At 54.3% G+C, this 13,521-nt stretch overlaps 1 protein-coding gene across 3 annotated transcripts in view; it reads right to left on the reverse strand.

Moving 5' to 3' along the window:
- Positions 1 to 13,521, reverse strand: part of ADGRD1 (adhesion G protein-coupled receptor D1) — a 144,422-nt gene that overhangs the window by 87,118 nt on the left and 43,783 nt on the right. For all 3 annotated transcript variants that reach the window (XM_014858041.3, XM_044776080.2, XM_044776079.2), the window contains one exon: positions 5,543 to 5,684. In XM_014858041.3, coding sequence (XP_014713527.2) covers positions 5,543 to 5,684 — 142 coding nt within the window. The remainder of the gene's footprint in view (positions 1 to 5,542; positions 5,685 to 13,521) is intronic.

The following is a 13,521-nucleotide window of genomic DNA, read 5'->3' on the forward strand; positions in this document are numbered from 1 at the left end:
CACGTACATTACTCTTATTCTGAAAGGACTTCGGGTGGGCAATTCCAGTCCCTTCCACACCAGCTTCCCACAGTGAACGGCAATGGCAGCCACTCTGCCCGGAGCCTCTGACCAGTCACCGACGGCCCCAGTCCTGCCTGGCTTTCTCCTGCCTGGCAGTGGCAGCAGCTCCCGCTGACTCGCTGCTGAGGGTGCAGGGCAGCCGTGAGCCAGAGCCGCCCGCCATGCGTCTCTGCAGACAGCATAGCCTGTGCTCTGACCTCGTCCCATCGTCCTCGGGGGGATGATGTCAGCATGTGCACGAGGGGCGACCTTCTGTTTGGGACAGTTCCCGGAGTCCTGCTGCTGGAACATCACCCAGGACCGTTGCTGGACTCAGTCCCTCCCAAACTCTGTGACAGTCCTAACTGATGGCCTGTCTTTGGGAGTGACAGTCGCATGGAGCAAAAGCCCGTTTGAGGAATGAATTCTAGACAACAGCAACCAGAGCTGACAGCACTTAGCTCCTGGAGAGACTTATTTTTGGTTTTCCACTTCTCAAAGTTTCCCAAGAGTCTGCTTCTCTCTGGGCTCGCCTCCTTCTGAGGGAAGTAGAGGCCTCATTTTCATTGACCGGGGAAAGGGGACAGTTCAATCCTGATTCTGATTAAACGCTGTGAGCAATTTTCACTGCCCAGAACACCGCAATTTCCGATCCGTCTGTGAGTCAGAAGACTCTGGCACCTGCTACAGGGAGAGCCAAGCCCAGCAGGGAGCTGCTTGTGGACTCGGGCTGGGGCCCGTGGTGACATCTCTGGGGGGCTGTGTGTCTGCTCTCTGTTTCCATCCCCTCAACTGGGCGATCTACAGAAATGGCCTCTAACCAGCCACCTGCCACTCGGCTGCGTGGTCCAAGCTGGGAAAGGCCACTGCTCAGGGTGCTCCCCAGAGCAGGACAGGACGCTCAGAGGAGGAGCAGGAGCGGGTCAGCCGAGGCCGACGCCTGCAAATTGGCGCAACTGGGGCTGGCCAGAGGACAGGGGTCAAGATCTGGATTACAGACGGTTTGGGGAGCAAAGCATGTAAAAATAGCAACATACTGCGATGGCGTCTGAATCCCGGGCTCTGAGATGCATGCTCGGTGCCAGGAGATTCTGAACAAGACGCTTACCGAGCAGGAGCCCACCACCCTGGCCGTCACGGTCTGTCTGACCCGGTCCCGGTCGCAGGCCCAAGGAACCCTGACAAGAACTGGGGTCTCCAGGCGAAGCCCCTCGATACCAGGCGAGTGGGCTCTGGTTTGTGTGCTTTTGGACCAGTAACTGACCTGAGTTGGTTTCCTAAGAAAATAATGAGATTACTTTATTAATGTAGGGATCCTTGTGGCATGAAAAAAATCGATGGCAGAACATCACAGAAGAAACTGGCTAAGTAGGAAGACCAGCAGGCAGGCCCGCCGATCGTGGCACCATGTCAGCTTGTGTCTCCATGCCTGAAAAGTCTCCTTGAGAAAGCTCTAGAATGAGCCGCCCTCTCAAGCACAGTTGGGATCGGGTGGCGGCGCCAGGGAGGTGCTCTACGGCAGGGGCGTAGGGGTGCACCAGCAGAGCCCCCCAGACGTGCAGGCAGCCCCCGAAACATGAACGTCAGGACCAGGATCTGAGGATGAGCGCTGACGCGGGTCTACCATCTCCTGGGAGCTGGCGGGGTCAGAAGGAGGGACAGCCCCGCTTTGAAGGAGGGGAAAGGCCGAGGGCCAGCGGCCTGGGGGAAAGTGCCCTGGAGACGGCCCCTCAGTGGGGGCGGGAGGAGGGAGGGAACTGAAACAAAGAAAACAAAACCACTTTCCAGTCTTCAGACTCCAGGCTCACAGCAACCTGGTCTGACAAGGATGGAGTGTGTGTACTGAGCATGTGTCTGCCTGTGTGCCGGGTCTGGGTGTGTCCGGGTATTTGGTGTGTGTACGCAGGGGCACGTGTGTGCACGTGTGAACTCACTGGGTGTCTGGACACCACAAAGCCCAGCATTTTAGCCACTCGTCTTCCACCCTTGGCACCTCCCCGAGCTGTTGCTCCCTCCCCTTCCTGCGCAGTCTCCTGTCTCAGCCCCAGGACCTGGTCCCCAGCGCCCTCAGCCCTAGCCACAGCCCAGCCCCTGACACCTGCTGACCCACAGGCCCCCCTTCACTAGGGTGACTTCCACCTCAAACACACACCGGTTCCCGAGTCTTTCAGTACAAGCCTTCTCTACCTGTGTGTGTCTGGATTACAGACTTGCAACATCAGAGTGCCACATGATAATATCCTCACAGCAGAAGCAAGAAAATCGCCTCCACTTCATGCTAGGACCAAATTTCCAACACAGCTGAGCCGGCGGAGCTCATCCTTCTGTGCTGGTGGCATTCTCACGATGGCAGCAGGGGCACAGCCTCTGTGCCAGCGGCGAGCGATCCCTCCACAGAACGAGAAGTTATGTAAATATACACAAACAACAACACAGCTCCAGGACAAGGCTGCTTACATGGCGTGGCTGATTCTCAGCTCACCATCCACTCCACAAATATTTACTGAGCCTTTGCTCTGTGCCAGAGCTCAGCGCAAGGCATCAGGAGGAAAGAATAGATGATTCCAAAGTGGGTCCAGGGCAGCTTCTCAAGAAACGCACAGGCTGGCTTAAGAGATTCTTGATTTGCACAAATAATCATGACATCCCACCTTCGGACGTGGTACTGACAGAGTGCAAGGATAGCGTGGAGGGAGGGGCTGCTCTTGTCTGAGAAGACGAGTGAGGGCTCTGTGGAGGCCATGGGACGGACCCCAGAGTTGTAGGGGAATGGCCTTCTAGACTGGGACAGAGGCTCACGTGAAGATGGAGAGGCCAGCGGGCCTGGGACTTCAAAGGGGAGCGAGATTTCCTTGCACTGGAGGAAGGCTCGTGTGGAAAGTGGGATTGGGAGGGTCCCCTAGCGATCTGGCCCAAAGTTTAAATTTTTCTTTCGGGAAACCTGAGTCACTGAGTGAGACCACCCCGTCTGCGTTCCTGGAACTCAGGCCTGGGAACCTGACGGGATGAAGCAGGAAGAACCAGCAGGAAGCTTCCAGCCTAGGCAGAGCCACATAAGCAAGAAGGCTCTGCAGCAGGGGAGGGAGAAGGGGGAGCAGGTGTGAGGGACCCTCTGAAAATAAGGCCACAGCTGGTCCTGCAAAGAGAACAAAGACCAGCAACCTGGGAAGGCGCCAACGCTCCAGACTCGACGGAGAGCAGGGCAGTGTCGCTGGAGGAAGATGGGCACAGAGGACGTGCAGGTGTGGGCCTCTGAAGCCTGGAGATGGGAGCGCAGGGTCGAGGCCAAGAGGAGGATGTGGGCCGTGGCTCCTCAATGACCTCTGAAAGGAGGTGATGGCTGAGATCACGGCATTTCCATGACTTCACAGGAGTAAACGTCGATGCGGAGGAGCCGAAGCCAGCCTGCGCTTAGGGAGTCCGAGGAGGTCCTGCAGCCAGACGGGGCCCCGTGGGGGGTGTGGGCATCGACAGGGTCCCACACTGTCCACACATCAGAGACGATGGAAGGTGAAAAGGGCCCTGGACTGGGTGAGGGAGGTCTCTGGAGACTTGAGAAGTTTTGCAGTTTGAAAATCGACGTTCAGTAGTTCAGAGAACAGAGGCACAGTGTCGCACAGCAGATCCCTAGGACTTGTGAGCCCGCAACACCACTGGTGGATACACACCCAGAAGGACTGAAATCAGGGTCCTGAAGGGATTGTGCACACCCGTGTCCACGGCAGCATTACTCACAGCAGCCAAAAGGCGGGAGCACCCAGTGTCCACCGTGGAGGCAAGGATAAACAAAATGTGGCATGTACATAAAGTGTAGGTTTTATGTATTATGAATAAAACGGCGTATTATTCAGCCTTAAAAAGAAGGAAATTCTGACACACACTACAATGTAGATGAGCCTTGAGGATGTTACGCTGGGTGAAATAAGCCAGTCACAGAAGGGCAAATACCGTATGATTCTACTTCTATGAGGTCCCCAGAGGAGCCAAAGTCATAGAGACAGGAAGTAGAAGGGTGGGGGCCAGGGGCTGGGGTAGGGGGATGGGGCGTTCATGTTTAATGGGGACAGAGTTTCAGTTTGGGAGGATGAAAAAGTTCTGGAGCTGGACAGTGGTAACGGCTGCACAACAATGCGAATGCCCTTAATGCCACTGAACTGCGCACTTAAAAATGGTTAAGATGGTATATTTTATGTTATGTGTATTTTACCACACTTAATTTTTTTTTTTATGTTTTGTCATTTTCAAAAAGAGAGGGAGAGAGAGGGTGATGGAGGCATTCTCAGGTGGGGACCGTTCGCAGGCGGATGAAGGATCCTGGAGAGGGAGGGACGGACCTGCAGAGGGGGCAGGGCCGGAGGGGGGCAGAGGGGAAGAAAGGTTCTTGAAGAAAGGTTAGCTCTGAAAAAGAGGAGGAAAACGTCTTTCCCTGAGAAAGGAGGGAATGATGAGAGGGTCGATGAGAAACCAGTGAGATACAAGGACGAAAGAGGGAAGCAGAGCTGCCTGGTGGCGCTGATAATACGGACACGGCCAAAAGTGTGGACGGCCAGGCGCAGCTGGGTTCTCAGGGAACCAAGGAGGGGCTGGAAGGTGGGGGACAAGGGGAGGCGCAGGGCAGGTGGGCCGGGGCTGCAGCGGGAGTAAGGACGACCTGACGCACCTCCACATGGCTCAGCGCCCGCGGGCGTCTGCTCTGAGGAGGGGACGAGGAGATCATTACACGGGGACCGACAAGAGCGGCTCTGAACACAGGGCCAGCACATAGTAGGTCTTCAGTTAATGTTGGCGGAGCGAGATGGAGCAGGAAGGAATGAAGAAACTCCTGGAGGGAAGCGTCTTTAGTATGGCTTCAAACAACCAAAAATATCTCCAGCTCTTTAACGATTCCTCGAAAAATCACACCTCTCAGGCGTGAACAACACCGTGCCTCAGGAGTGGCCCCGGCACAGGAGGAGCTGTGGTTCTCCACGGGCCCTAGCGCATGTGTGTCCCCACACCCTCGTCAATCCTTCCCTGACAAAGGCGCGTGAGCGCGGAGGGAGTCACAGCTACAGCTACGCCGCGCAGGAGACCATCCTCACTCCGACTGAAAGCGAAAGAATGGTCTGTTCTGGCCTCCAGTGTGTTTCTCAGAGCGAACGGAGTTCTTCATCTTGCTAACGGCTATCGTGGAGATAAGGAGAACCGGCCGATCTACCCCGCTCCAAAAAGGACATTATCGCAAATCGGAGATACCCACAGCCGCAGCCCGCGCACAGACGGGAGCCACCTCGGGTCTCCGAGGCTTTTCCACCAACGTCCACACCGTGCCACCAACCCCGAGTGCCGTCCGGGCACTTCCCACTGCAGCTCGGAAATAATCCCCAGAGAAGGAACTCTCGGGAGAGAAAAGCCAGTTCTGGCCAGCACCAAGGCCACCTCAGACCCTCACGCCACCCTGCAGACGGCCAGAGACTCCTGAGCGGAGCCACCAGAGGCCAGCGGCACGGCCGACACTCACCAGCCTGTGCCGCAGCTGCACGGTGACGAGCGGGGAGCCGGACAGGTTCCGGGCCAGCGCGGGCGGCGGGGACACCTCCAGGGAGAGCAGGGGGCTGGTGGCCGACAGCAGGCAGGTGTGGTAATTCGCCGCCTCAGCGATCCTTGGAAACAAAGGAAAAATCATCACAAAACAGAACAAGGCAGGCACGCCACTAGAACCCGCTGTAGAATTTAACGGAGGCCTGAGATTTCTGAGACCGAACTCCTTTTTGGATGGAACTGTGCTTTCTGTCCCTCAGTCCCCACTGCTGTCTAAGGCTTGACGCAGGCCTGCAGATGAGTGAGGTCTCCCACGCCGTGTTCCCACTCTGCCGCTTGAACTCTATCGTTCAGTACCTGCTCTTTTTAAGGTCTGATGCCAGTACCACGGGGCAGACTGAGCCCTTGACCTCACAGAGTTTATGATGCAGTAGAAGAAGGGGGAGACAGCCCAGGGAGTGTGAAGGACAGAAAGGTCAAAACAACGGTTTGTATCTCAGCAATTTCACTTACTCTGCTGTGTGACCTCAGGCAAGTGACTCACCCTGTCTGAACTCACCTCCCTAATTATAAAATGGTGTGATAAACAGTAGTGTGGTGGACACCTGCTGTCCTGCTCCCCAGTATCTCTTCACTCTTCTCCCAATAAAGGCCCCTCAGTTTCCCTCCAGGTGACCACTACCTTCCCCACTTGCAGCCCATGTGCTTTGTTGTTGACTCCATCCTCGGCTCAAGAGTAAACCCTGCTATCCAGGCCTGAATCGATCATGCACAGCATTCCCAGGCCACAGTGATGGTTCAGAGGGCAGCACAGGATCCAGTGAAATCCAAGGAGATGCAACAAGATTCAGATGGGAAAACGTTGGATCTAGATTCTCATTCACTTCTCTGCTATGTCAGCCCTGAAGGATGAGGTCCTGGCAGTGGCTTACAACCATGAGGGGAGAGACAGAGTGAGAAGGGAGCCCACCCCAAGGAAGACCCGAGATGGAGCCGAGTGACTGCAACTGGATGCTGGATCAAGCTGCTCCTGAAGTCAGTATGCCCACGCACCTGTCAGGGTACACAATCCAATAAACTCCCCTTTAGCTTAAAGCTTAAGCTGGGTTTTCTATCACTTACAACCCAATCAAAAGAATCCTAACTGATATGTACAATACTCATCTCCTGGAGTTACGAGGTTGAAATGATATTCAGGGCCAGGACTCGGGTGAGCAAGTCTGGGGTGTAGGATTTAAGGAGGTGCTCACGTTCAGGTGGTGGTGCGTGTGGCAACTGAAGGACTCCAGGAATGAGCACCTCTCTGAATCGTGTCCCCCAGGTGTCTGCTGGCCTCACCCCAGCCCTGGCCCTGCTGGAGGGGAGAAGGTCACCTGCAAGTGTGTGCTGCATGCATCTGAACTTTGGACGCAGCACTAACGCCAAGACATGAGTTGCTTGGTCCCACTCAGGTCACCCGGTCATCTGCTTGTTTCTTGCCTAATCTTTGTGTGCCTCCTGTTCGCTCTCCAACGCCTGACCGAGGATTCTGTGACGGACCTGTGTTGGCGCCCAGAGAACTCCTTCGTAACACGTAACAGGGCGCCGGGAGCTGGCGCGCCCTCTCCTTCCTCCCTCGGCCAGCTTTACCCGATTGCTAGACTCAGACACCGTAGCAGTGACGCTGTCCTGGCACCGAGCCAGTGGGCCCAGGCGGCCCGTCCCCCGCCTCCACACGAAGCCCCCTCACACACGTCCCTGAACAGAGCAGGCCTCCACAGGCACGTGGAAATATTCCCGGAATGGCCGGTACCAGATGCTCACAAACACGACCATAAAGAATTAGTACCCTCGCCGTCCCTCATCAGAGCAAGAGGGTGTTTTCTACAGAACATCACCGAGTACCCAGGGCTGCAGCAACACAGAGTCACCCACTTCTCGGGCCTGTGAGTGTCATCCAGGTTGAAATTCCGAGGAGCCGCCGGCAACTCAGACAGGCTCCTTCAACTCCGTCAAGTCTGATTACTCCTCTAAACGAAAATGTCACTGATCCAACCAAAAGCTAGAAGACACACAAATTAAATTGTGGAATAAGACACACAAATCAAAAAAAAAAAAAAAAAACTGAAAAGAAAGTGTCCTCTAGCTCAGTGTTTCTCAAGCACCTTTTCATGACATCCCCCTAAGGAGTCTTTCTAGACATTTTTATCCCAACGAACGCCCCCCCAGGAAAGTTCAGTCCCACAGAGACACAGTGTATCTGCTTGTGTCCTGTGCCCCTTTGCAGAGCCACAAACCAATGTACCACCTCAGACTCTTTGTCCCAAAAACCAACCTTCACCCCACGGGGTGGTATCTCCCCACTGAGAAGGCGTGGGGTTCAGCCACTGCAATAGAGTTAACATCAGCTCGATGTCACCAGGGACCAAATCAGGCCCAAGACAGAGAAGCCTGGTCCCCAGCAGCAGGGACCCCCCCCCCCCCCCCCCCCGCCCAGCAGAACGATTCCAGAGATCCCAGACTGAGGACGTTCCTTAGCTCAGTGCCATGTCCGCTGAGACCCATCCTCACCCTCGTCAGGTATCCCAATACCGCAGTCACAGGTCCCTTTGCAGAGCAACACCGTCAAACAAGCTAGAAATAATTTTTCTAGCAAAAATCAGGACTATCACCTTATCCAACAACAAAATCAGATCCCTGAGCATAAGAGCCTAACATCAGCGTCATTTGTCTCTCCTCCTTTCTCTCTGACAGTGGACCCGTTGGCCGTTGTCTCCCACTGGGGCTTAAGCCTCCTCAGGCCCGAATTGCCCAGCTCCCAGAACCATGCCTGACACGTGGGCAGGGCTCCATAAATGTGTGTTAGATGAATGAATGAATGAATGAATCTACTCACAGGCAGACAATGATGACTTAGATCAAAGTCTTAAGAAAACATACAGGAGAAGCTAAAGGAGAACCTTCCACCCACAGACTAATGCAAGTCCCGGGTGGGCTCCTGGATCCCACTCCAGGCACCCGTGGATTCGAGCAGACGCGGTTCAGTGATCACTGCTTTCCAGGGTGGGAACTGACCCCAGACTCACTAAATCGAGATGAGACTGAGGGGCTACCTGCCTCCTTAGGAGCATCCTAACTCTGGAAAAGAGCGATTTCCCAAATACAGGCAGGTTTCCCCGGACAGCCTCCAGTGACTCAGACTTGTCCTGTGCAGACGGTGAGCCCCGACTTCTGGTCGGGTTTGCCCGGCAGAGAGGGCGCCTGGGGGCGAGACCAGGTCTCCCCATCCAGGAGGGGTCCATGACCTCAGCACAACCCACCCACGTCGACAATGACAAGCTATCAGATGGACTAAGGAATCACTGTTTATTTTTTAGGTCTGATAATGGCATGTAGTCACTCTGTATTTTTTAAGAGTCTTTATCTTTTAAAAATAGAGACTAAATATTTAGAGATTTGCTTCAAAATAATTGGTGGGGCCAGGGCAAGGGAGCAGGGCATACAGACAAAGCACAGATGGCCGTTGGTTGGCAACTGTTGTAACTGGGTGATGACCATCTCCCCGTTTTTACAGAGCTTTGAAATTTTTCGTAATAAAAAGTGTTGTTTTTGTTTTTGGGGGGTTGTGTATGTGTGAGGAAGATTGGCCCTGAGCTAACGTCTGTTGCTAACCTTCCTCTTTTTGCATGAGAAAGATTGCTGCTGAGCTAACATCTGTGCCCATCTTCCTCTATTTCATGTGGGGCGCTGCCACAGCATGGCTTGACGAGCAGTGTCTATGCCCGTGCCCGGGATCCAAACCTGTGAACCCTGGGCCACCGAAGTGGAGCATGTGAACCCAACCACTATGCCACTGAGCCAGCCCAAAAAGGGTTTTTCTTTAATGACTTCATTCAATCTCTCTGGTACCTAAATGTTAATAAAAGTTTCACTTTGTTTTCATAAATCTGATCTGGATTTGATTTTTAAAAATCCGTTATCGCTGGAGCAGCAGCACTTGGAGACTGGACCATCTACCGCTTTGGGATTGACTGTTCCCACACCCTGACCACACCTTTGCCAACAGCCCCTCTGTTAATTAAACTTCCCCCAGATGACCCACCTGGCCCCTAGGGACCTGACCGGTACGGGCTGAATTGAAGCTCGGAGACCACGTATTTCAGCACATTTGAGCCAAGACCGCCCTGCTGGTCATCCCTGCCTTCAGTGCAACACAGAGAGGATCTAAGATGACAGGACTCCAGGGGTAGACGTGGGAGCCCTGAAATCTGCAAGGGAAACTCTAAGAGTTCCCAGCACGTCGGAGACCAGCGCTGGCTGTCCGGCACCAGAAGTTACTGCACGCGGTCTGAGACCAGGGCCTCGTTAGGAGACCTTTCAGAGGATAATGAAGTCCCCACAGCTCACGGAGCTGTGTAGGGAAGTAAAAAAATCAAAGAAGAAAATATTCCCCAGTGAATGAGCTACTTGTATAACTAGTTCCCACTTGAACCCGGCTTCCTGCTGAACTCTGGGGTCCATGCTCAGCCGTCCACTGGAGAGCTGCGTGCACGCTGACCATCGGGCGAGGGCCAAGGGTATCCTGGAAACGCCACGCAAAGGAAACCCTGAATCTCGTGAAAGATGCTCTGCATCATGACATCCATGAGAGTGACGTGGGAGCGACTCAGGAGAATTCTCGAGCAAGACGCGAAGCCGCTGGTGGATTTAGACAACCGAAGGGGAGCATTCACCAGGATGACGTCGGCGACTTCCGCGGCCTCTCCCGCTGCTCAGAGAGCTGAGTCCTCTCCATCAAGAAGTCCTGCAGCAGGTCCTCCAGGGGAAGCGCAGGCGCCAGCCTTGCTGCCTAGGCCGGGAGCCCCGCTTCCCACGTTGCCTCATCAAACACTCCAGCCCAAGGGAAAGCTGCCACGCACACTCGGTGAGCACACCTGCACTCTTCCCCTGGCTCCCAGCTCCTTCCATGTTGCCACATTCGCTTTATCCGGCAAGCTCACACTCTTCACACACACACACACACACACACACACACACACGCGCGCTCTCTTTTTGCTAAACAGTTAGGAAGTGCGGCCTGACAATCCTCCCCTAACGACTTCCACAGGGACCTTCTAAAGATAAACACTGCCACCTGCATGAGCATCCTGCCGTCCTTGCGCTCAGGACCTTGACTCTGCTTCCACAGTACGATGCGACACCGGCCCACAGTCAATGTCCACTGCCCCCACAGTGTCCTTCAGGAAAGATCCCACCACACCTCCTTGGTCTCCTCTTGTCTGGAACATTCCCTGCTCCTTTTTCTTTCCTGGCGTGGACATCCAGCAGTCCAAACCAAAGTCTTCCAGAATGTTCCTTTTCTTAGATCTGTGTGGCTGTTTCTTCACAAGGAACTTTGGGCCATGATTTGGGGCAGGATGACTCCACAGGCCGTGTTAACTCTTCCCACTGCCTCACATCGGGGACACAGGACATCGATGTGTCCCATGGCTGACAATGTTGAGAGTGACCAGTGGTTGACATGGCACCTGACAGCTGTCTCTGTACTTGGTACCCTTCTCATGTTGTAATTAACAAATGCCCTTGGGGCAACGTTCCCTGACTACCCTTCACATGGTGGTGTTAACGTCCCCTGATGATTTCTGCCCAAATCAATGACCACACTGAGGGCAGCAGACATGACTTTCTGATCTGTCCTTCCTTCTGCCTTGGTTGGTTGGCATTACTCCATAAAGAAGGACAAGTGCAGACATTTAAGCCAAGTCAAAACCTCCTGGAACTTATCCTTCTGAAGCACAAGTGAGCCCGCCAACAAGACCCTGAAACCCAGAGAATCGAGTCACAGTCCTGCCCCTGCCAGCCGCTGGCCCTGCAGTCCCGCCCCCTCATCTATGGAGGAGGAGCGGGAGCTGGTAACTCTAGACTCCCCGCCCACTCGGACTCCTGGCCCCATTGTAAGGAAACAGCCGTCCCTGCTGCCCTCCTGGCACAGCGGGAGCACAGGTAAGAACAGTCTCCGTCCTCGAGGGGCCTGGGAAGGGCAAGACTTGAAGGCAGCATGTCCGGGCAGCCTAGCAGGGACCAGCTAAGCCCCAGGACCTGTGGACCGTCAGAGGTGCCCCCAGGCAGTCGTCACTTGGGGCCCCTGGAGCAGTCTACCCGGGGCTTGGCGTGGAGGTGGAGAGCTTGCCCAGCCCTGACCCCTGTCTTTGTGCTGATCCACCCCCAGGAGGCTGTAGAGGACACTGTGATTCCCCCGCGTCCTTTCATTCTCACAAAGAAGGACGGAAGTGTGAAGACCACAGTGTGTAACATTCAGTGGAAGGAATTTAGCTGTGCAGGCGAGCGGGAGCCCCGCCCATGTGATTCTACTCATCTACTGCTAATCATGGAGGAACTGGATCATTATCTTACAGGCAGAGCAAAGAGAACATCCCACCAGCTTATGAAGGGGTAAAGCAAGCGCTCACATGCCACGTTCAAGGGCCCCAAGCTTGATTTAACAATTAACTCACTCAGTGCTCGCAGCGACCCTCAGAAATCAGGACTGCCATCATCCCTCTTCTGGAAAGGAGAACATAGGCACAGAGACGGCCAGGCATTTGCAGGTTCACACAGCAATAAGGGTACCCACTGGGAGAAGGGAGCCAGGAGTCCAGCACCCAAATCTGTGCAGCTAACCACAGCACTGTTGGCACAGCCCAGTCTGGGCCCTGCTCTAAGCTAGTCTACACTGCAGGAGAGGACACGACAAACACAGGGCCGCCTGGGCCTGATGAGCTGGGGGGTGATTCTTCTCAAGGTTAAAGTCAACAACAAGACACCGTCGCAGTAAGTGCTGACTTCAGAACTTCGCTTGAGCTGAAAGTTCAACACATGAAAAATACGTCCTCGTCTTTGCAAAATAATTCTATTTTGACTTCAGGAAGACAGTTGAGCACTTACGTCTGCTGCTGACGGAGTTCATAGGTCACTGGGTGCTAATGCGAAGGGGGACTGCTGCCCGTGCGGGTCTCAGAGCCCCCCATCTGCAGGAGAAGGGGGAGTTGACCAGGGTGAGTGGGGTCCTGCATCCTCTCTGTGGACACCTGGGGCAGTGAGAATGGCGGAGGGGAAGGGAAAGGCTGAAGCTCTGGGGACAGAGGGACCAGCACCCCATCTGCCAACCTTCCAGCATGGCCTGGGACTCCCCAAAGCAGGCCACACGCAGCCTCTCTGACACAGGGCCGGAGAGCAGGGCTCTGCAAACTAGAGGCCTGGCCCGGCCACCTGGTTTTGTAAATAAAGTTTTATTGGCACACAGCCACTCCCATTCCTTTACGTACTGTCCGGGGCTGCTTCCACGCTTCCAGAGCAAACTGGAAGTGGCTCTGACAGAGACATTATGGACTGTTAAGCTGAAAATATTTACTATCTGGCCCTTTATGAAAAAGCTTGCCAATACCTGGCTTGAGTGATAATTCAACTTGGTGACAGTAACTTATCCCTTGGAATGTGTGCATGCACTGATCCTGTAACCAGTAATTCTGCCTTTTCTTTTTCCAGGGGAAGGGAAGTTGCAGACAGTGTTACGAATCCCGTTCTCCTGCTTGGTCTGACCCCTGGCCCACAGAAGGGCTCACGAGGCCTCATGAATACACATTTCAAATATTTCACTGAAAAATCCATTTCAGTCTGAACCTTCAGCAGTGAGAGCTGTAAATAAACACAGAGGGGCCAAGGACGGGTTCATTTTTCATTCATAATCTCAGGTTTGGAGAAAGTTTCCCCAAAGAGCTGAGAAGGCATCTTTCAGAGGAAAAGAGACTACATTTTCCTTTGACGATTTTCATGAAGAATTCCGGAACTCGCACACAGAGAGCGACAAGTCCCCTTTCTGTAGTTACAGGGAACTTGTCAAAGCGCAGGCTTCTCCGGGGCACGGGGCACGCAGACCCAGAAGAAGGCTCTTGCTCCTAATCATGACTGCATTCTTCCTGG

This window comes from Equus asinus, chromosome 8 (assembly GCF_041296235.1).
Source record: "Equus asinus isolate D_3611 breed Donkey chromosome 8, EquAss-T2T_v2, whole genome shotgun sequence".
Lineage (NCBI taxonomy): Eukaryota > Metazoa > Chordata > Mammalia > Perissodactyla > Equidae > Equus > Equus asinus.